Source organism: Ursus americanus, chromosome 6, assembly GCF_024610735.1.
Source record: "Ursus americanus isolate L20-20 chromosome 6, mUrsAme1.1.p, whole genome shotgun sequence".
In the NCBI taxonomy this organism is placed as follows: domain Eukaryota; kingdom Metazoa; phylum Chordata; class Mammalia; order Carnivora; family Ursidae; genus Ursus; species Ursus americanus.
This window is the reverse complement of record NC_142132.1, coordinates 71,634,720-71,662,443: the sequence shown is the minus strand read 5'-3', so window position 1 is coordinate 71,662,443 and position 27,724 is coordinate 71,634,720. Positions and strand designations below refer to the sequence as shown.

Genomic DNA, 27,724 nt, shown 5'->3' with positions numbered 1-27,724 from the left:
GAGTCCCTGCTTTCATCGATATTCCAGTAGAAAAAACAAACAGTAGGTGTCAGAAGTGAACAATATGAAGAAATGAAACAGGGTGATGTGATAGTGACTGGGTGGTCAGAGAAGGCCTCACTGAAGATGTTCAGTTTATATTGAGGCCTAAATGAAAAAAAAAATCTTTCCAGACAGACACTGACAGGAAGAGCACTTCAGGCAGTTGTTATAAAGACTACAGACATCTTTTTGTGACATCCAAGGATGCCGCAGCACAGATTTCTTCGTAGCTCACCACAGCCCGACTTGTCCCTAAGGCTGCCCATGAGCCTTTGTCTCTGGGCTTAAAACTTGGGTAGAACAGAATAGATGTCTCTATTGGAGCCAAGAGCTTTCTGGAAGGTTACATCTCTTTAATGTTGGCCTTATGACTGTCCCAGTACTGCTAGTCTTCACTAAGTTTCCAGCAGCTTGTTTTCCTCAGTCTGTTTTCTCTTTGAAGGAATAATCACGGATGTCCTAACAGAAAGGGCTTGTTGGACCTATAGCAAGTTTTTGTTCGTTTGTTTGTGTATAATAAAGAGAGTGAAAAGAACAAAAGCACAGCCACGAATTAAAAGAATCTACATATGTGTATATGTATATATCCACACACACACATGTTCATATAGCTTACTTGATTTATTAAATTCTTGTTTGTTTCCAGTGTTATTAAGAAATAATTGACATACATCACTGTATAAGGTATTCAGCATAATGGTTTGACTTACATATATTATGAAATGATGATAACGATAGTATAAGTCAGCATCCATCATCTTATATACGTACAGTAAAAAGAAAAGAAAAAAATTTCTCCTTGTGATGAGAACTTTTAGGTTCTCTTTTGCTGACAACTTTCTTATGTATCACACAGCAGTGTTAACTATAGTCATCATGTTTTCCATTACATCCCTAGTGCTTACTTATCTTGTAACTAGAAGTTTGTACCTTTTGACCACCTTCCTCCATCCCCCCAACCCCACCTTCTGATAAATGCTTTTGAAAAAATATTAGTTCAGTGGTGTTGGTTTTATCCATGTACTGACGTTTTATAATGACAGACTTCCTTTTATAGGTTTGCTAATTAGATCTTAATCTAAAGAACTCTGGTCTATATAGACATTTATAAATTTCTTAACTACATGAACATTTTTTAAACAGCACAGCAGTCAAATTTTCCAAAATGTAACATTCAGTGACAGTGTCTATCTGTTTCTCACTTATGAAGAAGACAAAGTATAGAATTCATCCAACCGATAGCCAAACCTGTTATTTTCACAGGGATCTGAGCAGGCAAATGAACTAGCCTGTGATTTAGGTATTTTGGGGTCAGAAAGTTTAGAATAGTGTTTTTTCCCACTTGTGTCAGAGGAAATGTGTTAAATCTGTATCACACGTCTATAAAAATTACTGTTGAAATTTGTAATTCTATTGAATATCAAAATTACTTTTAAGCTACTCATTTATCTTCAAAATATCCTCAAGACTTGATTATACAGGATGCCTGTTGTAATAAAAAATCACCTTGTAGGAAAAGCCTGTGTGAGAACCTTCTTATAAAGAGCACTTTGCCACAAGATCTCCTAAATGTTAAGTGAGATTTGAAATATTTATTCAGTGTTTAGGGAATAAAAATCATCTTTTCTTTTCCTCTTTCAGGTGTAGACTTGAAGCCAGAAGCAGAAGGTTTCAACACAGTAAGCAGTCCAAAGAACTTGCTTGAAAACTTCACTGAAGGGGAAATAATATATCCTGAGATTTGTATGCTGGAATTAAATTTGCTTTCTACTGGTAAAGCCAAACTTGATGTACTTGCCCACGTATTTGAGAGTTTTTTGAAAATCATCAGACAGAAGGAAAAGAATATTTTTCTACTCATGCAACAGGTAAACGATGCATTTAGATAAATGTGGTCAATATTTATCACACGCATGCCCCAATCACTCATCTCCTTATTTAGAACCCAGCTTGTCTGAAAATTATTTGAGATGATTATCTTTTATAATACCTTAGGTATGTTTTTACCTACAAGTGGTATTCTACAAATGCTCTAATTCTGTAGTTCTCTAAAACAGCATAAAAAATTAGTGTCGTTGGCTAACTAATCCTTGTATATTTCTGAGAATGGGTAATATTTTGTAAATTACATTTAATATATAGTCATTTTTTTGAAAAACCAGAAAACAAAAACAGTATGAAAAAAATAAATGTATAAACTACCTAAAAAAAAGAAAATGAAAAGTGTCTAATTATACATATAGCATTCTTTCCAGTTATTTGAAAATATGTATATATGTATATACAATAGAGTATCAAACCATTTATTATGACATTACAGTTGCTTCATGCTTTCATGAGGTAAGAAATTTAATTTCTTATGTTTTGTTTTTTAATCTTCAGGGAACTGTGAAAAATCTTTTAGGAGGGTTCTTGAGTATTTTAACACAGGCTGATTCTGATTTTCAAGGTGCGTTGAAACTGTTAGTTTTACACAATAGCTTTGAAATTATTTTGTTGTTATATGAAATGAAGAGTTGATAATAATGACTTCCATTGGCATAGTGCCCTGTGGTTTCAAAAGTAGCTTCATATGCATCATCTCTTTTGTTCAATAAACATAGTATAAGTATTTTGATTTTTTATAGAGTAATGTCTAGATTCCAAGGGATTGAGTGAGTCGTTCAGGGTCATGTACATAGCAGTGGCCTTGCGAGGACTATTCCCCAGTGTCTAAATATCGTGTTCCTGCTTTATCAGACATTGAATACCACTCTCCACTCTGTACTTTCACAGACATTTGAGGAATTCATAATGAGTATATAATATGGAAACATTGTAACAGAAACTTAGATTTTAGTTGGAGAAGTCTAGCATACATGAAACATTAATTCAGGTTTGTCAGATATTTCTTCATGATTAAATTCGAGTGATGCATTTTTGGCAAACAGACCTCATAAGTGACGTTGTGCCTTTCACAGTGTATTGTACTGTGGTTTATGATGTCCGTATCTTATTACTGTGATGTTGACTTTGATCACTTAGTTAAGGCGGTGTTTCGCCGTGTTTCTCCATTGTAAAGTTACTGTTTTCTCATTATAATTAGTAAGTACCTTGTGGTGAGATAATGAGACTATGTAAATATTTTCTTTTCATCATACTTTAACCCACTAATCCTTAGCACCCATTGATGATTCTTTTTTTTTAATTTTTAAATTTTTAATTTTTTTATAATAATTTTTTATTATGTTATGTTAGTCACAATACAGTACATCCTTATTTTTTATGTAGTGTTCCATGATTCATTATTTCCATATAACACCCAGTGCACCATGCAGTATGTGCCCTCCTTAATACCCATCACCGGCCTATCCCAATCCCCCACTCCCCTCCCCTCTGAAGCCCTCAGTTTGTGTCCCATTGATGATTCTTGACTGAAATTGTTAATACTGTGGTATTTGCCAAATAGTGATTTTCTATTTCCATTATTCCTTTTATATTTATTAATTAGGATTATACAGTAAAGTAAAGCTTTTCCTTCTCCATTTGCTGCTTCAGGGGTACAGGTCTGTGATTCATCCGTCTTCCACAACACCCAGTGTTCACCACAATACATTACCTTTTAATAACAGTTTTACTGAGGGGGAATTCATATACTCTACGGTTGACCCATTTAAAATATACAGTTCAGTGTTTTTTGGTATGTTCGCAGAAGTGTGCAACCATCACCACTTATTTGCTCTTACGAATAATGCTACGAACACTCATGTACTAGCTTCCACATGGACATGTGTTTTCATTTCTTTTGGGTCCATTGGTAACTCTATGTATAACCAGATGAGGGATGGCCAGAGTGTTTTCCAAAGTGGCTGCGTTATTTTACATTCCCACCAGCAGTATATGAGGATTCTAATCTCTTCACATCCTTGCTAACACTTGTTATGACCTGTCTTTTTGGTTATATCCATCCTAGTGGGCCTGCCATGTTATTCTCATTGTAGTTTTGATTTGTATTTTCCTGATGCTTAATGTTGTTATTGCATATTTTCATGTGCTCATTGGCCATTGGTGTATCTTCCTTAGATTTCTTTAGAGAAATTTCTGTTCAATCCTTTGCCATTTTTAAATTGGGTAATTTGTGGTTTTAATCATTGAATTTAAGAGTTTTTAAATATATTGTAGATAAAAGCCCCTTATCAGCTGTGTAGGATTTGAAATATTTTCTCCCAATCTTTGGCTTATTTTTCACTTTCTTGATGATGTCTAATTGAAGCACACATTTTTTTATTTTGATGAAGTCCAGTTTATCTGTTTTTGCTTTTGTCACAGTGCTTTTGGTGTCATATCTAGGAAGGTCTAACTTACAGTCACAAAGAAAAAATAATTTTCTCCTCTCCATGTTTTTTGCTGTCTTCTTTTTTATATCCTAATTGTAATCTTGGGCCTTCTTGGATTGATCTTGCATATGTCTTAGCTTTCCTCTCACATCTACTTCTTTCTTTTTGTGCCATGTTTTTGGGAGATTTCTTCTATTCTATTCCAACCTTTTGTTCAATTTTTAATTTTGGCAGTTATCTTTTAATATTTAAGAACTTCTTTTTCTTTGTTTTCTGGTTATTCCATTTTCATGTAAGGATATATTATCTCCTTAAATATATCTGGATTTAGCAATTAACATTTTAGAAAGATATCTTCCCTACCCTAAATTATTTATTTTCTCTTTAGGGTCAGTTTATCAATTTGTTTATCTTTTATATCTTGGTTTTTCTTGTTTATGTTTTTGATTCTCAAATATTTTGTGAACCTATTTTGCCCATTTCTATTTTAGAAAGCTGTTGGAGCTAATGTTGTAAATTTGTTTTCCCATTTGGCGTCTTCCCTGAATGGGCAGTCTGTTGAAGAGCTCTGTGTGCATGTGCCAGTGGATGTCAGAGGCTCCCCAAATACAATAATAAAGAAAGCTTCACTTGGGAGGGCCATTAGGGCTACTGTTACCTCATATGGCATCTTGTGTACATTAGAGAAACATGTCCTCCACATGTAGGGCTTGGCTAGTGAATAGTGTCTTTGTGCAAGAAAAAGCCATCCCTTCATCTGGGCAACACAAGCCCAATGCCAGGATGCATGGCTTGGTGAATAGCATTCAGGTTTTATTTTAGCCCATATTTTTTCCTTTGGTTAAGCAACTTGGCCCATCTGCAGATTGTACATGTATACCTGGTAGCCCCGATGCTAATGTCCCACTGTCCATCTCAGCCCTTGCCTGGCAATCCAGTGAATTTCTTTAAAGAATTATCAGGCTGGGGGCATCAGAGTAAAAGTGGAGCTATCTGTGTTCTATATTCAGAATCAAGGAGAGAGGTAGGTGTTTCCAGACAGACCTTGTATGAATCCCTGCATTTGTAGCCCTATCCTTACGTTCTCTCTAGAATGTAGACAGACAGATGGGCTCTCCACTTCTCTGAGCCCCTTTTTAATTCAAAGAGATTCTAAGCCACAGCCTTCTCTTTCATCTCTCTGCCTTTCCGTCTTCAAGAAATATTTTTAAATCTGATGTGCCCCCAGTGCCCACTGACTCTCCCACTTTTTTTGCTGTTATGAATTTCTTTCTTTTTGTAATTCTGTACTTTTAGTTCAGTGGGTTTTCAGTAGTAGACAAAGGCAGATATATATATATGTATATATATACATATATATATATATATTCCCTCAATTTGAACTGGAACCTGTTAGTTTTTAACGGAAAAAAAAAGTCTAAGCACATACATAAACTTTACTTTGATCATATTATTTCCCCCCTCCCCGTGATTATCTAACACTTTATTTATAGTGTTTTTTAAAAAATCAGAATCCTAGTTAGGTTCCTGCATTATAGTTAGCAGATATGTCTCAAAACTTTTAATCTGTAGATGTCTACTCCCCCCTCACCCCCTTGCAGTTTTTTTTGTTGAAGAAGCCAGGTCATCTATCATGAGCATCTCCTGCATTCTGAATTTTGGCAATTATGTCCCTGGGAGGTTGTTTAACGTGATCCTCTCTGTCTTATATTTCCTTTAATTGTCAGTAAGATCTAGAAACCTAATCAGATTTGGGTTCTATTTTTCAACCAGAATATTTTACAGGCCTCCTTCAGAGGCATGTAATGTCTGATTGTCTCTCTTTGGGGGATGCTAGGAGCCATGGATGGTCATAGCCCAGGGACTTGCAAAATGGTAACGTGCTGTCATTTCATCTTCTTGGATAAGCTGGAATACTTAAAACTTGCTCTCATCAACTACTTGGTTACTCTAAGGTATAATTCATAAAGGAAAGGCAGGAGAAATACTTAATTATTTTCCTTTATTTTCTAGTTTTCATAGTTCTTACTCTAAAACCTTTCATGGGTTCGTGTTACTTACAGGATAAAGTCCATGCTATTTTATAGTCTTGTTGCAAGTTTCTGTTCCACTACCGCATCAGCTCACGCTTCTACAAAATACGGTGCTGAAACAAGGCTTCTGTCCTCGGCTTGCACATCAGGATTCTTTCTGTCATGTCTAAAATGAAGATAATATTTCATTTGTAGGACTTTTTTGGGTGAGGATTAGCTGAGATAATGCATGTAAATATACTTTGAACACTATAATGTGTGCTACAAATATTGGTCACTTTATTCTAAAAAGTTCTATGAATTTATGTACCATCCATTATATTTTATTCTAAACCCCATGATGGAATAAAGAAAGTGTTCAAAATAATAGTTCATGATATTTAAGTATTTTCATAATCTTTAATATTTACGCTTTCATTTATGTCATTTAATTTAGAAAGTAGTAGTTCTAATTTAAACAGTTTCAAGATGTGAAGGTAACAGACTACTTAATGGTAACTGACAGTGTCAACTTCTTTAACAAATACTGTATTAATTTATGCTTCTTTAAATAATACCTCTCCTGGGAACTAACCAATCTTTAAGAAAAGTGGTTTTGTTTTTTTTGTCAGTGGGTTATATTGCATTTAATGGTATTGCTATTTTTTCAGCACATTTTTGGATTTTTAGTTGTTTATAATCCTTTGAAGATGTGACAATAGTATTTGATCTCTTTCAGTGAAATTGTTTGTTTGGAACCTTTAATTATGTGTTGGCTTTAATTTTTTCCCCTCTATCTTTCTTTAATTTAGCATGCCAGAGAGTGTTGGTGGATCTTTTGGTATCTTTGATGAGCTCAAGAACATGTTCAGAAGAACTAACCCTTCTTTTGAGAATATTTCTGGAGAAATCTCCTTGTACAGTAAATATGCTACAATTTAAATTTTTTTCACCGATACCTAGTAGAATATTTTAAAAAATGATTTGAAAATCATTAAGCTCTCTCTTTTAGTGTGGTAATTATTATGCAGTCAGCTCCATGTTATTATCTGTAAAGTTCTTGATCATTTCATTATTTGCACATATTTTAACTGTTTCACTTCTGTTTTGGCTAACCAGCCATATCATTGGGCTCATAGTCCCATTGCCTCATCCCACCCCCGGTCATTGTGCTTAAGAAATGCTAAATAATTTTGATTACTAAAGAGAACTTAATTATGAGTAGTTTGTACCATTTTAAGGATTATTCTTTTTTTAGAACAATTATTATCTACCCTTCAGATACCTTCTATCACCTCTTTCCATTGGTGTAGCTTAGTGACTTTTCAGTTGTTCTTTGCTGAGAAACTCACTTCTATAATGAAACTCAACTAGAAGCATAAGTAAATAAAACAGAAAAGCTTGGAGCTACTTTCTCTGAAGCAAGGTTGAATGTTCCTGAACCCTGCCCATGTTCACCACCTTACTCCAGCTTGTGGACCCTGAGGGGCTCTGTGGAACACACAGTTAACAAACACCACTGTAGCACTTGATAACTGACTGTATTTCTGGAATGTTTTTTTACTTTCCCTGAGTGCAGTTCTCATTATCATCATGAACATTAGTTGTTATTTTGTGCGTAGGGTGTACATTAGGTGGTGTATTGGACTAAGTTTCTCTTCTCTACTCGTCTCCTTAGTCATTACTTTTCTCTTTCATTAAATGCTCTCTGCCTCTCATATCTTTTCTACAATTCTGCATTTCAATTGTTTTTATTCTGTTATGTTAGTCACCATACAGTACATCATTAGTTTTGATGTAGTGTTCCATGATTCATTGTTTGCATATAACTAACCCAGTGCTCCATGCAGTACCTGCCCTCCTTAATACCCATCACTGGGCTAGCCCATCCCCCCACCCCCTCCACTCTGAAACCTTCAGTTTGTTTCCCAGAGTCCATAGTCTCTCATGGTTCATTCCCCCTTCTGTTTACCCCCCCTTCATTTTTCCCTTCCTTCTCCTGCTGATCTTCCTGCTATTCCTTATGTTCCACAAATGAGTGAAACCATATGATAATTGTCTTTCTCTGCTTGACTTATTTCACTTAGCATAATCTCCTCCAGTCCCGTCCATGTTGCTGTAAATGTTGGGTAATCTTTCTGTCTGATGGCTGAGTAATATTCCACTGTATATATGGACCACATCTTCTTTATCCATTCGTCTGTTGAAGGGCATCTCGGCTCCTTCCACAGTTTAGTTATTGTGGACAATGCTCTGCATTTCAATTTAACCCAAAATTTGTAATTTATGAATAATACCTAAAAACCCTTATTTTGGTTTACCAAAAATAGATAAAAGAAAATTTATTTGATTAGGGAAAAGTCATGTAAAATAAGTTGGAAAGTAATTGAGCCACTCAATTTATGAAGTCAGTCATATTATAAATATCATTCAGAAATCTGGAGAATTTGTAAGATTTCTGCTTCTATCCTTCACTTAAAAATAATTGAGAGAAGCAACTATAGCCTACTTGGAAATAAACATCTTTCTTTGGTAGAAATTATTCCAGATATAATTATTGTAGTTAATATCTAATACTTAAAATCAACTCATAACTTTTAGGCTTATACCAAAAAGCACCTAAATCTAAAATTAACTGCAAGAGAATATGTATTTTAAGAATAAAATCTCTATTTCATCTTATGAACATTTTAATGGTATGGTAGATAGGAAGGTATTTTACTAGGAATGCTGATATGTGTGTGGGTATGTACTTTCATTTATAACCTGAATTTCAAAATTATTATGTACCTTGTGCATATTATATACATGATCTTAACACTTTACTTATTTTTCTTTTTCTCTAGGAAGTTCTTCTTCTGGGTATTCTGAAAATTATTGAAAGTGACATTACGATGAGTCCTTCCCAGTACCTAACCTTCCCTCTCCTGCATACTCCAAATTTAAGCAATGGCGTTTCATCACAAAAGTGTCCTGGGATTCTAAACAGTAAGGCCCTGGGATTATTAAGAAGAGCACGGAGTTCCCGGAGTAGAAAAGAGTCCGACAGCACAAGTTTCCCTCAGCAGCTGCTCTCCTCTTGGCATGTAGCCCCAGTCCACTTGGCCTTGCTGGGCCAGAATTGCTGGCCCCACCTGTCGGAAGGCTTCAGCGTCTCACTGTGGTTTAACGTGGAGTGCACCCATGAAGCTGAGAGAACCATGGAGAAAGGAAAGAAGACCAAGAAAAGAAACAAATCCTTGATTTTACGGGACAGTAGTTTGGATAGAACAGGTATGATGTTCCTGTTATCTGTTACCTGGTACACTAAGCCTTTTCAGATGGCAGTTTTGGTTGAGCTGGAAGAATACGGTGACATGCTCGCATGCCCTGAGCTTGTTCTTCACCCGAAGTGCCTTGGTGATGGCAGGCCCCGACTCACCAAAGCCTCGGTTGTCACATAGCCTTGAAAACTTCATTTTCTTGTATATTTTTGCCTTGGCACTGGGGGGCAGGGGTGCTGCAGTGGCAGGACCACCACATATTCAACTGCCCTGGGGGTCACCAGCCCCGTTTCCTTCCTCTTTCCTGATCCCGTTATTGGATTAGGGTGACTCCTGATGTTAGAGAAGGAAAGGATGTAACCCTAGAGCCACTTTTCCATCCTCCTGCTCCCTGCGCCCCGGCCTCTGTGATTCCCACTTCATCTCCTTTCCCTCTTGTAGTTCAGCTGTCCTTGTGCCGCATCTTACGTTGGCACCCTTCTCCTAGTTCCTGTCACAGAGTGTCTGGATGCACCAGCCTTTCTCCAGAGCTAGAATCATTCCCATTCCAGTGCTTTCTATAACTGATGGAATCCCTTTAATACTTCCACAAACCCGTGTCTCATTCCTCATATGCCTAGGGCAGGAAGAACCTATTTGCTAAAAAGCAGTTTATGGTGGTGAGAAGTAATTCAGGGCTAATTGTTAGGGGCCACAGGATGCATGAAATGACTAGAGGAGACAGATGGTTAAGGGTTTATGCTTATACAGGGGTCCTGGCCTCCAGAGCTCTTCATTGCACAGAGCTTATATACCCCACTGGCGTCTGCTTCAGAACACTAGGCCTTCAGGGCAGGTCCTCTGCCACTGACTCACAGATAGAAGGGAAAGTCCTTACTGAAGAGTGGGAAATGTCACCTGATAACCGCAGCTGGAGCTCTGAATCCACTTCTCCAGAGATTTTTCTGTGTTACTGGCACCTCATACTTCTGTACTTTTGTGGGTTAGCCTAGGCAACCAAACTTTTTAAAAAATTAGGTAGCTTTTCTGGGGCGCCTGGGTAGCGCAGTCGTTAAAGCGTCTGCCTTCGGCTCAGGGCGTGATCCCGGCATTCCGGGATCGAGTCCCACATCAGGCTCCTCCGCTATGAGCCTGCTTCTTCCTCTCCCACTCCCCCTGCTGTGTTCCCTCTCTCGCTGGCTGTCTCTCTGTCACATAAATAAATAAAATCTTTAAAAAAAAAAAAAAAATTAGGTAGCTTTTGTGAATTGAATTTTGCCATCTAAGAATTGAAGGCTCGGAAGCGACATACACGTGATCCTGTCAGTGACGATGCTGTCTCGTGTGCATTGAGTGCCCCCTGCATGGGCGTCACTTTGCTCAGCTCTCTCTACAGACGTTTTTAATCCTCACTACAGTTCAGTGAGGTAAGTGCTCATGCTGTCCATATTTGGAGATGAAATTAAACAGCATGACCAACTTATATAGCTGGAGAGTGATGGAAAGGGATTTAAACCCACCTATATTCAGTTCCAGAGCTTAAATGTCACCCCTACACAATAAACAGTGCAGATTGCTTTCTCATATTTAAGTAGTGGCAATCACAATGTAAACAGGCTCTTATAAAATGAAATAAGTAGACACAATGACCTGAGAAAAGTTAGCATTGGGAAATTTTTAAAATCTTTATTATAAAAATATATTAGAAAACATATTTTAAGAAAGATGACTCTGCATAAACATTTAAAAAGAGCATTTAAAAAATAGCGTATATACCAAAATTTTGAAGGGAGCGATGAAGAAAATACTATAGTGATAACATATCCTTTGCTATTAAACCAACTTTGTGACCTTGAGCAAGTTATATTGAACCTCTCAACATCTCAATTCTGTCACCCTCTAAAAGGGGACAGTAAAATTTACTTCATAAGATTGTTGTGAGCATTAAATTAAGAAATGTTTATTGTATTCCTATTTTACAGTACCTGCATACACACTGGTTTTTGTTCTAGTCTTTTATTTGTGCAAAGTCAGATTTGATATGGAAACATTAGTATCATATCAGCCATGACTTCTCTATATATTTCATATCTTGGGCAGTAGTCCTCACAATAATGAATTTAACTCTTCCTTTTAAAGACTACTATTGTTTAGGGGAGTATTGTTAGGAGTATTCTGAAAAATTGGTAGTGTTTATACCTCTTGAAAAATGGCAACAAATATATATATATAGTCTAGTAACTGGTAGTGTTCATCCTCTCTGAAAGTCTGAACCCTCAGACATGCATTTTGTATTTTGGTACATCTTCATTAACATAGCTTTACGTAAAGTCATGCAGAGTAGTAAAAGCGTGGATGGCTCAAGGATTCAGTTCATCATACATACTTAGATGGTACTAGAATTAGCATGGTAAGAAACCACTTAAAGTCAGGACGAATAACCAGATAGTCCAAAGCATATGGCATTACATTAGCTTGCCTTAGAAAACATTTTAGAGTTTCAGAATCACTTAGCAATTGTATTTAAAGATGAATATATTTAAACACAATTTTTCTAAAATCAATTTTTTAAAAAAGATTTTATTTATTTATTTATTTGACAGAGAGAGGGGGAACACAAGGAGGGGGAGTGGGTGAGGGAGAAGCAGGCTTCCCACTGAGCAGTAAGCCCTATGTGGCTGGATCCCAGAACATTGGGCTTATGACCTGAGCCAAAGGCAGGCACTTAATGACTGAGCCACCCAGGCGCCCCTAAAATCAATTTTTAAAAAATCATGCTATTGTAATAATTATAGGATGATTTTGGTAGCGTTGTGTGACAATGGTGGTGGGTCCATAACGTCAGAGTGGCCCAATCCAATCAATAAAAGAATTGTGGCATGTACTGTAATAGGTCACTGCAGTGACATCAAAGGGGTTTGTTCATTGCCACAATTAGCCACCAGTTATCATGTATTTTGAAACATTTGATAACTTTTAATGCACTCAATTACTGTTTTCACTCCTGGTGCCCTTTTGGAGTTAATGTCTCAACTTTGGGACTATTGTTTGGAACAGGTCAAAGTTCAGACATCCGGGTAAATAATTTACTGCAAATGAACAACCATGCTTTGTGTTCTTTTAAATTCACTTTTCCACTCAGTTTTTATCAGCTGCTTTACTGATTATTCTAACATTTTTTTATCATAGAGAACAACAGACCGGAAGGTGCAGAGTACATAAATCCTGGTGAAAGGCTCATAGAAGAAGGATGTATTCATATGATTTCGTTGGGATCCAAAGCTCTGATGATCCAAGTGTGGGCTGATCCCCACAATGGCACTTTTATCTTTCGGTATTGATTATCCTCAACCTCCCCATGAATAGATCATGTATTTAAATAATTTATATGCTAATAAAGATCATTACAGCAAATCAGAAAAATATTATTTAAAAAGAAGATACATTCTAATAGTTATTAATGCTGCCTCTGTAGCAATGTATTATTCTATCCAAAAATCTATAACTAAACTCTAAAGTAGATTATGTTAATTCTCAATTAGATTTTAGACCAAAGCTCGCTGAAGTCTTATCTGTGGAAGTATTCTATCAGATTGCAATCACCCTAACATGTTATTATCAGATAGCTGTTTTCCCAGCAGATTATATATTTAATAGCCATTATCTTAGAAACTTCAGTTCTTGCAATCTTGTCTTTCCTACCTCCTTTGTTAACTAATGTAGATACAAATCTTTTACTTGTATTGAGCATGAATAATATATACTATTTTTATAAAACTTACAACTAAACAAAAATATGTTATTTAGGGGATATATGCTTTTTGTTATAAATGTTATTTGGTGCTTTATATACATCATATCTTAATTCTCTCAGTAGTCCCTCCAAGTAGGATAGACCTCCAGTACATCCTGGCATTTAGACATTTATGTACACCATGTATTAATTTTTGTATGAACTAAATATTACATTGTAATTTCTAAAAGAGAGCAATGACTTTAGAAATAGTAACGATAAAGGGTTTTTTTGCAAATTGAATTTTGAAAATTAATGCCTAAATTACTAACAGCAGCAAATGAGCATCATCTATTTTAGCTCATGAATTAAGGTAATAATATAAGAAAATAAGCAGATTTTATGGTGTAAAACAAAGACCTACTGACTTTTCAAGTTAGGTTAAAAATAGAACTGCTTTTTAATCTCGTTTAAATATCTAGAATTATCGTTGTTATACATTTATTAAATGCTGAGATCAGAAATTCCATGTTTTCAGCCTATACTTTCTCTCTCTCTCTTTTTTTTTTTTATTGTTGTAGAATGTGCATGGATTCAAATGATGATACGAAAGCTGTTTTACTGGCACAGGTTGAATCACAGGAGAATATTTTCATCCCAAGCAAATGGCAGCATTTAGTCCTTACCTACTTACAGCAGCCCCAAGGGAAAAAGAATAACCATGGGAAAATCTCCATATGGATCTCTGGGCAGAGGTTTGAAACGTTTTTAGTAAACACTTACCAACTTCAATGACAATTTTAAGTTTAGTTTGTCATGGTTTCTGATACGGATTACAGGAAACTATAGATGAAATGTGCTCTATGTTAATGCAGGAATCTATGGTCAGAGTTGGATATTTTTTCCTACTTATCGCTCTGATACAAAATTAATATTTGTAACTGTTGAAAATTAATATTTGGGTTTCAGGGAACATTCAGGAATCTGGACATTTAGACATTTATGTAGAATATATGTTAGATCAAAGAACAGAACCTACAATTTGGTCCTTCAAGCCTATACATTTATAAAATGAATCCACAAGGAATTATTTCAATTAAGTGGCTAATCAGGCTAATACCTAAATTTTTTTAAGGCTAAAACCTAAATTAAGTCAGGGTTTCAAAAGAAATTAGAATGACTAGGGAAAAATATAAGCCAGTGTGTCAGGTCATAGATTAAGATAGGGTCCTTGAAATGTACCAGGTGATGGATTCAGGTATAATACTATGTGATGTTTACCCACCAAGAGAATTGTGGGTCAAGTTGATAAGAAATATTTTCTGGAATATCTTAATGTAAAATTTAACCCTGAGAGAGCTATAATATATCTTGAATTTGTAAGAGTTGGGAAATAACCTGAAAGGGGATACGGAATTGGAAACTGGTATACATGGGATGGGGTCTGGCTGGCTGGAAGGCAGATTCTAAGTTGAATAATGAGAAAGAGAAACGAGTGGGTATGGTAAAGCTACCTGACAGGCAAGTTTTGAATTTCAAGATGAGCATCTAGATGTAATCGAATGGACTGTAAAATATTGCATACCTGTTATGTTGCAGACCGTTTGCTGGATGCATTCTGAACACTATCTCCCAATTCTCTCAAATGCCCTCAGAGTAGATTAGACCACAGAAATAACATATGCCCTTAGTATAAATGAACCTATTTTTATTCATTTGTTTGTTCATTCATTAAATATATATTGAGGAATTACTGTGCATCCGGCATGTGCTGTAGTTGGGCCTGAGGGAAATCGTAAACAAGACTCAAGACTCAGGTTCCATGCCTTCTTGGGATTCACAGTCTATTGACAATTTAAGCAAACACAATTTAAAGCATATATATGCTTTATGACAAATATTGTGGAGATAAAATAGATAAAGCATGTGACAATTTAAGCAAACACAATTTAAAGCATATATACAAATTATGACAAATATTGTGGAGATAAAATAGATCCCCAGACAGAAAATACCTGATTTGCTACTTAAGAGGTGAATCAGGAAAGGCCTCTTTGTTTTGTTTTTTTAAATTTTTTATTCTTTTATGTTAGTCACCATACAGTACATCATTAGTTTTGATGTAGTGTTCCATGATTCATTGTTTGCATATAACACCCAGTGCTCCATGCAATATGTGCCCTCCTTAATACCCATCACCGGGCTAGCCCATCCCCCCACCCCCCTCCACTCTGAAATTCTCAGTTTGTTTCCCAGAGTCCAGTCTCTCATGGTTCATTCCCCCTTCTGTTTACCCCCCCTTCATTTTTCCCTTCCTTCTCCTACTGATCTCCCTGCTATTCCTTATGTTCCACAAATGAGTGAAACCATATGATAATTGTCTTTCTCTGCTTGACTTATTTCACTTAGCATAATCTCCTCCAGTCCTGTCCATGTTGCTGCAAATGTTGGGTAATCTTTCTTTCTGATGACTGAGTAACATTCCATTGTATATACGGACAACATCTTCTTTATCCATTCGTCTATTGAAGGGCATCTCGGTTCCTTCCACAGTTTAGCTATTGTGGACAATGCTGCTGTGAACATTGGGGTGCATATGGCCCTTTTCTTCACTACGTCTATATCTTTGGGTAAATACCCAGTAGTGCAAAGGCCTCTTTGGAAAAGGGTCATTTAAGCTGAGACCTCAAGGGGAGATGGTGCATGCTCTGAGCAGGGGAGGGGGGCAGGGCCTTCCAGGCAGACGAAAGGGCCCATGGAAGGCTGTGTGCCACGTCATTCTGAAAGGGAGGCTGTCAAGTTGATGGCTTACAGTTGTCCAGCCTCACTGCTAGAGGAAGGCAGAGGAGAAGGGGCCTGTGAGTGGCCTAGGCTAGGGTAATCAGTCCCCAGGGTCTGCCACAGGAAAGAAGAGGCTTTAGAAATAAAATCAAGGCTTCAGGTTTTGTGTATTCGTTTTAAAAATCCACGGAAATATGTTGTTGAGGTTTCCATATTCCGAATAAAATATTTTCTGAGAAGTTCTCAGTCTTCAGCCAGTCAGTAAATTTTTTTTCAGAACCTTGAGTTAGATCGGTTGGAGTTGGGGTTAGGGCTATGAATAGTGAACCTTTCTCCTGGCCCCTCACCTGATTTCTTGAGCTGTCAGCATGTGCCAGGCACTGTATTCAGCACTTCACAGATCACCTCATTTGGTCCTCCTGACAACACCAACAAGTAGGTATATTGTTTCCTCTATTTTGTATATGAGACAATTGAGACCCAGAGTGGGGTAAAGTCATGCCAGAAGAATGGGGTACAGCTGAAACTTAAACTCAAATATAGCCCATGCTTTAGAACCTGAAGTTTTACCACTCCACAGCCTTTTTCTGAATCAGACCACCTGACAGGTACAGGAGTCATAAACTATGAGACTTACTCAGAATGAGAGTTTAGATGTTCATTGTAGGTAGCTAGCATAGTTGCTTAATTCACATATTTCTACATTACTTTGAAGGAATGTTTTTGCCATTTGATACAAAGTAAGTAATGATTTCATCTGTTGGTAGAATGATGAGCAGGTGATCAAGGACAAATATATTATTCCTTTGATATAAATTTAGTACTATCACTCTCTGAACTAATAGAATAATCTCTATAAAAAGTACATTTCAAGAGAGCATTTTTATAATACATAATGACACGAAAAAATAAGTTATTAATAGTTTATATTGCGATTTAATGTTGAGCACACAAATCTAGTAGGAACATATGGCACACAGTACTTAAGGTTTGTCGAATTCATCTTGCAAAGCGTTCTTTACCCTTAAAAACTGTAGTGACAGAAAATACCTCCCTCTAATGTTGTATGTCAGTAAACCTCAATTAAAAAAAAAGTTATCTCACATCTTTATCATAAAATATTTCTACTAAAATAGTTAAATTTACATGTTAAATGTGAAACAGAAAGCCTTAGGAAAGAGTTTTTTTTTTTTTTTTTTTTTTTTTTTTTTTTTTATTAATAATGATTTTTTATTATATTATGTTAGTCACCATACAGTACATCCCCGGTTTTCGATGTAAGGCTCGATGATTCATTAGTTGTGTATAACACCCAGTGCACCATGCAATATGTGCCCTCCTTACTACCCATCACCGGTCTATCCCATTCCCCCACCTCCCTCCCCTCTGTAGCCCTCAGTTTGTTTCTCATAGTCCATAGTCTCTCATGTTTCATTCCCCCTTCTGATTACCCCCCCTTTCTTTATCCCTTTCTTCCCCTACTGATCATTCTAGTTCTTATGTTCCATAGATGAGAGAAATCATATGATAGTTGTCTTTCTCTGCTTGACTTATTTCACTAAGCATTATCTCCTCCAGTGCCGTCCATGTTGTAGCAAATGTTGAGAACTCATTCTTTCTGATTGCTGAGTAATATTCCATTGTATATATGGACCACAACTTCTTAATCCAGTCATCTGTTGAAGGGCATCTCGGCTCCTTCCACGATTTAGCTATTGTGGACATTGCTGCTATGAACATTGGGGTGCATATGGCCCTTCTCTTCACTACGTCTGTATCTTTGGGGTAAACACCCAGTAGTGCAATGGCTGGATCATAGGGTAGCTCAATTTTTAACTTTTTAAGGGACCTCCACACGGTTTTCCAGAGTGGCTGTACCAACTTGCATTCCCACCAACAATGTAGGAGGGATCCCCTTTCTCCACATCCTCTCCAACAATTGTTGTTTCTTGCCTTGTCTATTTTTGCCATTCTAACTGGCGTAAGGTGGTATCTCAGTGTGGTTTTGATTTGAATTTCCTTGATGGCTAATGATTTTGAACATTTTTTCATGTGTCTGTTAGCCATTTGTATGTCTTCATTGGAAAAGTGTCTGTTCATATCTTCTGCCCATTTTTTGATTTGTTTATTTGTTTCTCGTGTATTGAGTTTGAGAAGTTCTTTGTAGATCTTGGATACCAGTCCTTTATCTGTAGTGTCATTTGCAAATATATTCTCCCATTCCGTGGGCTGCCTCTTAGTTTTTCTGACTGTTTCCTTGGATGTGCAGAAACTTTTAATCTTGATGAAGTCCCATAAATTCATTTTATCTTTTGTTTCTTTTGCCTTTGGGGATGTGTCATGAAAAAGGTTGCTTAGGCTGATGTCGTAGAGGTTGCTGCCTATGTTCTCCTCTAGAATTTTGATGGATTCCTGTCTCACATCGAGGTCTTTCATCCATTTGGAGTTTATTTTTGTGTATGGTGTGAGATAGTGGTCAAGTTTCATTCTTTTGCACGTAGCTGTCCAATTTTCCCAGCACCATTTATTGAAGAGACTGTCTTTTTCCCACCGGATGTTTTTTCCTGCTTTATCAAATATTAGTTGCCCAAAGAGCTGAGGGTCCATTTCTGGGCTCTCTATTCTGTTCCATTGGTCTATGTGTCTGTTTTTGTGCCAGTACCATGCTGTCTTTGTGATCACAGCTTTGTAGTACAGCTCGAAATCCGGCATTGTGATGCCCCCAGCTTTGTTTTTCCTTTTCAACAGTTCCTTGGAGATTCGGGGTCTTTTCTGGTTCCATACAAATTTAAGGACTATTTGTTCCAGTTCTTTGAAAAACGTTCTCGGTATTTTGATCGGGATAGCATTGAAAGTGTAGATTGCTCTGGGTAGCATGGACATTTTAACTATGTTAATTCTTCCGATCCAGGAGCATGGAATATCTTTCCATCTTTTTATGTCTTCCTCAATGTCTTTTAAGAGTGATTTATAGTTTCTAGAATAAAGGTCCTTTACATCTCTGGTTAAGTTAATTCCAAGGTAACGTATGGTTTTTGGTGCTATTGTAAATGGGATGGATTCCCTGATTTCTCTTTCTTCGTTCTCGTTATTCGTGTACAGAAATGCAACTGATTTCTGAGCATTGATTTTGTATCCCGCCACGTTACTGAATTGCTCTATAACTTCTAATAGTTTGGGAGTGGCTTCTTTTGGGTTTTCCATATAGAGTATCATGTCGTCTGCGAAGAGAGACATTTTGACTTCTTCTTTGCCGATTTGAATACCTTTGATCCCTTTTTGTTGTCTGATTGCTGTTGCAAGGACTTCTAGTACTATGTTGAATAATAGTGGCGAGAGTGGGCATCCTTGTCGTGTTCCTGATCTTAAGGGAAAGGCTTCCAGCTTTTCCCCATTGAGAATAATATTTGCAGTAGGCTTTTCATAGATGGCTTTTATGAGATTGAGAAATGTACCTTCTATTCCTACACTCTGAAGGGTTTTAATCAGGAAAGGATGCTGTATTTTGTCAAATGCTTTTTCGGCATCGATTGAGAGGATCATATGGTTCTTGAGTCTTTTCTTGTTGATATGATGTATCACGCTGATTGATTTGCGAATATTGAACCACGCTTGCATCCCAGGTATGAATCCCACTTGATCGTGGTGGATAATCCTTTTAATGAACTGTTGGATTCTATTAGCAAGTATCTTGTTGAGGATTTTGGCGTCCATATTCATTAGGGAAATCGGTCTGTAATTCTCTTTTTTGAGGGGGTCTTTGCCTGGTTTGGGGATCAATGTAATATTGGCCTCATAGAATGAGTTTGGTAGCTTTCCTTCTGTTTCTATTTTTTGAAAAAGCTTTAGGAGAATAGGTATTATTTCTTCTTTGAATGTTTGGTAGAATTCCCCAGGAAAACCGTCCGGGCCTGGAGTTTTGTTATTTGGAAGGTTGTTTATCACTGACTCAATTTCTTCATAATTAATTGGCCTGTTTAAGAAATCAATTTCTTCCGGTTTCAATCTTGGTAGTTTATAGGTTTCCAGGAAGGATTCCATCTCTTCCAGATTGCTTAGTTTATTGGCATATAGCTGTTGATAAAAATTTCTAATAATCCTTCCAATTTCAATGGTGTTCGTCGTGACCTCTCCTTTTTCATTCATAATTTTAATAATCTGGGTCCTTTCTCTTTTCTTTTGGATAAGTCTTGCCAGTGGTCTGTCAATTTTATTGATTCTCTCCAAGAACCAGCTTCTAGTCCTGTTGATCTGCTCTACTGTACTTCTGGTTTCTGCTTGATTGATTTCAGCTTTAATTTTGGTCAACTGCTTCCTTGTGCGTGGATTAGGCCTGTCCCTCTGTTGCTGTTCCAGCTTCTTGAGGTGAGAATATAAAAACTGCATTTTAGATTTTTCTATTCTTTTGAGTGAGGCTTGGATGGCTATGTATTTCCCCCTTAGGACTGCCTTTGCAGTATCCCATAGGTTTTGGACTGTTGTATTTTCATTCTCATTGGTCTCCATAAATTGTTTAATTTGATTTTTGATTTCCTGGTTTATCGAGTCATTCCTGAGCAGGATGGTTCTTAGTCTCCAAGTGTTTGAGTTTCTTCCAAATTTTTCCTTGTGGTTGAGTTCCAATTTCAGAGCGTTGTGGTCTGAGAATATGCAGGGGATAATTTCAATCTTTTGGTATTGGCTGAGACCTATTTTGTGTCCCAGAACATGGTCTATTCTTGAAAATGTTCCATGGGCATTAGAATAGAATGAGTATTCTTTGGTTCTGGGGTGTAGTGTTCTATATATATCTAAGAGGTCCAACTCGTCGAGTATGGCATTCAAAGCCTTTGATTCTTTGCTTAGTTTTTGCCAGGGTGTTCTGTCTATTTCTGAGAGTGGAGTGTTGAGGTCCCCTACTATTAATGTATTTTTATCTATATGTCTCTTTATTCTGGTTAAGAGTTGCCTTGTGTATCTTGCTGCTCCCCTGTTGGGGGCATATATATTTATAATTGTCATATCCACTTGTTGAATACTTCCTTTAAGAATAATATAGTGCCCTTCTGCATCTCTAACTATAGTCTGTAGTTTAAAATCCAATTTATCTGATATGAGAATTGCTACCCCAGCTTTCTTTTGAGGTCCATTTGCGTGAAAGATGGTACTCCATCCCCTTACTCTCAGTCTGAATGCATCTTTGGGTTCGAAATGAGTCTCTTGTAGACAGCAAATGGATGGGTCATTTCTTTTTATCCAATCTGCAACCCTGTGGCGTTTGAAACCAGAATTTAAACCATTAATGTTCAGGCTGAGTACTGAGAGATATGCTTTTAATTCTGCCATGTTGTCAGTAAAGTCTTTGTTTGTATTGGCTGTGACTTTCTGTTTTGTATCACTCTTGGGGCCTTTTTACTTTTATAGAACCCCCCGTAATACCTCCTGTAGGGCTGGTTTCGTGGTTACGAAATTGGCTAGTGACTGTCGATTCTGAAATGTCTTTATTTCTCCATCAATTCTGAATGACAGCCTTGCTGGATAAAGGATCCTTGGCTGCATGTTTTTCTCTGAAAGAGCTTTAAAAATGCTCCCCCAACCCTTTCTCTCATTCCAGGTCTGTGTAGACAGGTCTGATGTAATTCTGATGCCTTTGCCTTGGTACGTGAGAAATTTCTTTGCCCTGGCCGCTTTCAATACTGTATCCTTGGATCTCATATTTGCGAGTTGCACTATGACGTGACGTGGTGTAGGTCTGTCATGGTTGAGCTTGGGAGGGGTCCTCTCTGCCTCTTGGACACGAATTTTTGTTTCCCTTGCTAGATTAGGGAAGTTTTCAGCTACAATTTGTTCAAATATCTCTTCTAGACCTCTGTTTTTCTCCACCCCCTCGGGGATGCCGATGATTCTAACATTGGATCGTTTCGTTGAGTCAGTAATCTCCCGTAGCCAACATTCGTGGGCGTGGATTTTTTTAAGACCATCTTCTATTTTTAATTTTTCCTCTATTAACCCATCCTCCAATTCACTAACCCTTTCCTCCGCTTCCGTGACCCTGGCCATCAGAGCCTCTAGTTTTGCCTGCATTTGGCTCATAGAATTTTTAATTTCTGTCAAATTCGCTCTCATTTCCGCCCTTAGGGATTGTATATTCTCAGTAATATTTTCCTGAATACTTTTTTCAAGTCTACTCATTATCTTGACCATTGTTACTCTGAATTCCATTTCTGATAATTTGGTTACATCCATATCCGTTACTTCTGTGGCAGAGGCCCCTGACTCACTGTCCTTTCTTTGCTGGGGGGGGCTTCTCCTTCTTGTCATTCTGATGAAGAGAGGTTGCGGGGTTTCCAGAGCCCAAAATTATTGACTGGGTCCCAGGCCGTGCCCCTTGTTTTATAGGGATCTTAGAGATGTGGGCTTCTTCTTTAAAGATTTTATTTATTTACTTATCTGAGAGAGGGAGACAGACAGCAAGAACGAAACAGAAGCAGGGGAGTGAGAGAGGAAGAAGCAGGCTCCCAGCGGAGGAGCCCGATGAGGGACTCCTTTCCGGAACGCTGGGATCACGCCCTAAGCTGAAGGCAGGCGCTCAATGACTGCGCCACCCAGGCGCCTGGGTTGTGGGCTTCTTGATTTTTCAGCCTGCCTTCTGTGTTCTGGGGGAGGGGCCTGCCGCGCCGATACTCAGGCAACCCTGTTTGGGTAGAGTCTCCGTGCCCCTGCGAGGGAGGATGGGGATGGGCACTCTCTGAGCCGGTATTTCCAGGCTTTTGTTCTCTGGCGGCTTTCCCTGGCGGCCGGCTATGCCTCTTCTGAGGGTCAGAGCAGCAGAGGCTGCATTGTCGCAGAACAGAGGGATTGCGGCCCGTTCTCCACTGATGTTCTGGCCACTTTAACTCTGTTACTGTTGGTGCTGCTCAACCCTGCGGCGTCCCGGGATGTGCGCACCAACTCGGCGACCCTGCCCTCACTTCCAGGGCCGGCGCGTCTCTGTCCTTTGTGTTTCTAATGCCGCCAGCCACCGGCCGCCCTGTCTCTGTCCTTTGTGTTTCTAATGCCGCCAGCCACCGGCCGCCCCGCGCGCTCCCGGGTCTCCCGGTCTCAGTCTATGCCCGGTGAGCACACCTCGATTCCGGAGTTTCGTGAGAAGCCTGGTGGCGCGCGCACCCGGTTCAGGGTCTCAGTCTGCTGTTTCGCGGGTGCCGACCGCGAGTCCGCCCGCTCCCCCGTGCAGGTGGCCCGCCAGCCGCCAGCCGCCCCGCGCGCGCTCCGGGAGTTCCCGGTCTCAGTCTGGATCCCGTGAGCACACCGGGATTCCGGTGTTCCGGGAGATGCCTGGTGGCGCGCGCGTTCACGGCTCACCGGTCTCAGTCCGCTCTCTCGCGGGTGCCCTCTGTGTGTCCGCCCGCTCCCCCGTGCAGGTGGCTGCCGCTTCCCGGCGCCCAAACACGGCGGCTCCCTCCCCCTTCCGTTTATCTTCCGATATCCGTGCACGGTTTACAGCTCCCCTCTTGGTACCTCAATACTCAGCGCTGGAGATGTTCATTTGTAGAGATCCAGATGCATCATCCTGCGTCTCAGGCTGATTCCGTGGTTATTTAGGCTGGTCTGGTACCTATCCAGCTCGACTCAGGGGACCGGCTGAAAAAGGGGTCCCCTACTCCTCCGCCATCTTAACTCCCATCCAGGAAAGAGTTTTTAAATAAATAGATATACCAATGTAGAATTTCTCATTAAGAGCTAACCATGTCAGTGTATACTAAGTCTTTATCTTATTTATAAACTTTACCTTTATAAGTTATTTTCATTATCTTACCGTGGAGCTTAGAACATTCCTGAAATAGGGGTAGAGGTTGGCACTCTGCATTTCCAACCAGATGATGAAATCCTCTTGTCATGTGTGTGTCTTTTTGAGAAAATGTTAGTTTTCCTTTTCCTATTCTGTCTTTTGTAAGGATTCCTGTAAATACAAGAGACTAATCAAAAGGTCTGTGACTGAGCATTGAAAAAAACAGAAAATGCAGAGAAGCCCTGGCATTTCAGTGGCTAGTCAGAACAAAACCTAGAGATGTGATATTCTTTCTCTGAGTAGTCTTTGAAGACTTCATAGAAGATGGTATTTTAGGAATAGTTTACCACAGTGGGAGACTTCTTGGTCAGTTAGGAGGAGGTGGTCGGTTTGTTTCTGTAAATCAGGAAGGCACATGTGCAGAAGTCAAATGGCAAAGAAAACTTGCAACACATGTCCAGTCCCACTTCCCACAGCCTGCTGTAGGAGCAGCAGGCATCTCTGTTCCGTTCCCCTCTCTGGGATTTGCGTACGGCCAGCACCATGGACCAAGGGACAGCAGAATCCATTCTTCTCTTTCTTCGCGTCACCAGCTCTGTGATGCCAAACCAAGAAAGCTGTTCAAGAATTTCCCATTATTAAACATTCATACTTGTAAAATACTTGAGTCACTGAAATAATTGATTTAACTTTGTTTTTAACATAGGAAACCTGATGTTACTTTGGATTTTGTGCTTCCAAGAAGAACAAGTCTGTCATCTGATAGCAATAAGACATTTTGCATGATTGGCCATTGTTCATCATCCCAAGAAGAGTTTTTGCAATTGGCTGGAAAATGGGACCTGGGAAATTTACTCCTCTTCAATGGTATATTTTTCTCCTTCAAAGGATTTCTAATTTGTTTTAAATAACAAATATTAAACTAGTAAATTATCCTGGATGATATTAACCCCTGTTCCTTCATTGATACTTAATAAGTACTATATTATCTAGATGCCAAGATGCACTTTTAAAATATTTTAATGTTTTTATAATTGAGATGCTTCTTATAGTTGATATATACATTTAATGTAGGGGTGTACATCATACCCCAACCCCGCTCCCCCAAAAAGAAAGCTTATGTTAAATCAGCTTTATTTTATAATCCTGGAAAATGCATTATTATGACAAGTAAACTTAGAGTGGTTGTCTCTCTTACTTATAATTTTAGGATATTCTATAAAAATATCAAATTTTAGGGGGAAAATATATGTTTTAAAATTTTATATATATATATATATATAGTGATATATATGTATCACTAAACCTGGCACATAATAGTATTCAGGCGATGTTTATTGAATATCTGATAGATGGGTGGAAGGAGTAGAGACATCAGTCCACACTTACTTTAAAAAGGAATTTACTGAAGTGTAGTTTCCATTTACTTAAAGAAAAAAAAAAAAGGCAGAACAAAACCAAAATAACTGTTCTCTAAGGAACAAATAGAAATTTTATGATTTTATCACAAGCTTCACAGTTAACTTTATATGTATTCATTCATTTTCCATCCATAGTTGGTATAGGTTATTTGCTCATGACACCAATTTGAAATTTGAGGCTTTATCAATTTTATTTATTTAGTTTTAAAATAATAATATTTTTATTGTATTATATTAGTCACCATACAGTACATCCCTGGTTTTTGATGTAAAGTTCCATGATTCATTAGTTGCGTATAACACCCAGTGCACCATGCAATACGTGCCCTCCTTACTACCCATCACCAGCCTATCCCATTCCCCCACCCCCCTCCCTTCTGAAGCCCTCAGTTTGTTTCCCAGAGGCTTTATCAATTTTATAGAGATAAAAGAATTTGACAAAAAATTAATTCTTGATTTCTTCCTTTTTATGAAAAATTCTGGTTGGGGGCATCTGGGTGGCTTAGTCAATTAAGCATCTGCCTTTAGTCAGGTCATGATCCCGGGGTCCTGGGATTGAGCCCCACTCTGGCTCCCCACTCCTCCCTCAGTGAGGAGTCTGCTTCTCCCTCTGCCCCTCCCCTTGGTCATGCTGTCTCTCAAATAAATAAAAATAAAGTCTTAAAAAAAAATTCTGGTTGAAATGATATAAATAAGTAACTTTATTTTTCTGCTATTCAGGAGCTAAGATTAATTCACAAGAAGCCTTTTATCTATATGCTTGTGGACCCAACCATACATCTATCATGCCATGCAAATATGGCAAGCCCGTGAATGACTACTCCAAATACATTAGTAAAGAAATTTTGCAATGTGAACAAATCAGAGAACTTTTTATGACGAAGAAAGAAGTGGACATTGGTCTCTTAATTGTAAGTTTTCATTTTTTAAGTTTTAACTTTATAGGAACTGATAATATATGTTTAATAAATGTGTAATTAGCTATGAATTAAATTTCTTAAGTTTCTCTTCTTTCTTTCTCAACATTTTTGCTCCTTAAGAACATGTTTTTTTTCTTTAAAATTGAAATACTCAGAATTTGTTTTCAGGTTTCAAATTTTTATCTCCTTTTCCTTAGAACTGTATTTCTATACTAAGTATTAGTTTAGTTTATACCTCCTAGTCATCAAGAAAAATGTTTATGATATAGTGAAAATATAACATGTTAGCCTAAAAACTATTGCTCATTACATTTCATTTCCATATTTATAAATAAATACTAACTTTTATTTATAAGTTTTAGTTACATATATTCAGATTTTAGAATATTTATTCTTTAGTATCAGTAACAGTCAGGAATAAGTTTTCAAAATATTGCTAACTCTGCTTATATGAGACTCTCAGATTGTTTTTTATACATGATTGTGATATTTTATTCTAGTATACAATTTAGGAACTTATGGTGGATTTTTTTCATTATAGTAACTAGAAAGCTGAGCCTTCATGGTCTTAGATGATCTACTAAAAACTGGTAGATCTGGCCATGAGACTCTGTTCCTCCTTCTCTTGCTTCTTATGAGAAGTACAGTTAGAGATCAGAGATAGTTTTTACTGGAAGGAGACTACTAGTTTGAAATGTATTTTGTTGTTGTTGTTAATGAGATGTATATTTCATAATCAAAATAAATACTGTTTTAAAGCTGTAACATTTGACTAAAGGAAAGGAGAAATTCTAGTACAGTTATTTTGTAAAACACATGTAAGTCTTAAATGGTATTAAATATGTATTTGTGGTAAAGTAGGGTAGATACCTATGGAATTTGGCTAATGATTTGATACTGCGCATATGATCTTTTTCTCCCTGGGGAGTATTTAAAAATGGCGGTCCACTGTGATTGAGCAGTGGTCAGGGATGCTAAATGTTCCACAGCGCAAGGGCAGTATTATGCAGCAAAGAATTATCCCAAATGTCTCACCATTGAGAAAACATGTTTGAGGGAAATGTTTCTCAAACCTGAGCATGCATCAGAATCACTCAGAGGACTTGTTAAAACAGGTTGCTGGGCCAGAGTTTCGGATTCAGTAGGGTCTGAAGTATGCCCTAGGAACTTGCATTTTTAACAAATCCCAGATGAGGAGGAGTTAAGATGGCAGAGGAGTAGGGGACCCCTTTTTCAGCTGGTCCCCCGAGTCAAGCTGGATAGGTACCAGACCAGCCTAAACATCCACGGAATCAGCCTGAGACGCAGGAAGATACATCTGGATCTCTACAAATGAACATCTCCAGCGCTGAGTATTCAGGTACGAATCGGGGAGCTGTGAAACCGCGCACAGATATCAGAAGATAAACGGAAGGGGGAGGGAGCCACTGCGTTTGGGCACCGGAAAGCGGCAGCCACCTGCACTGGGGAGCCGGCAGACTCGCGGACC

General features: G+C 38.0%; 1 protein-coding gene across 3 annotated transcripts in view; it reads left to right on the top strand.

Moving 5' to 3' along the window:
* Nucleotides 1–27,724, top strand: part of LYST (lysosomal trafficking regulator) — a 202,315-nt gene that overhangs the window by 58,103 nt on the left and 116,488 nt on the right. For all 3 annotated transcript variants that reach the window (XM_045783612.2, XM_045783611.2, XM_087863139.1), the window contains exons 9-16: nucleotides 1,684–1,910; nucleotides 2,425–2,491; nucleotides 7,183–7,292; nucleotides 9,217–9,643; nucleotides 12,802–12,946; nucleotides 13,927–14,100; nucleotides 24,601–24,761; nucleotides 26,036–26,226. In XM_045783612.2, the coding sequence (XP_045639568.2) occupies nucleotides 1,684–1,910; nucleotides 2,425–2,491; nucleotides 7,183–7,292; nucleotides 9,217–9,643; nucleotides 12,802–12,946; nucleotides 13,927–14,100; nucleotides 24,601–24,761; nucleotides 26,036–26,226 (1,502 nt within the window). The remainder of the gene's footprint in view (nucleotides 1–1,683; nucleotides 1,911–2,424; nucleotides 2,492–7,182; nucleotides 7,293–9,216; nucleotides 9,644–12,801; nucleotides 12,947–13,926; nucleotides 14,101–24,600; nucleotides 24,762–26,035; nucleotides 26,227–27,724) is intronic.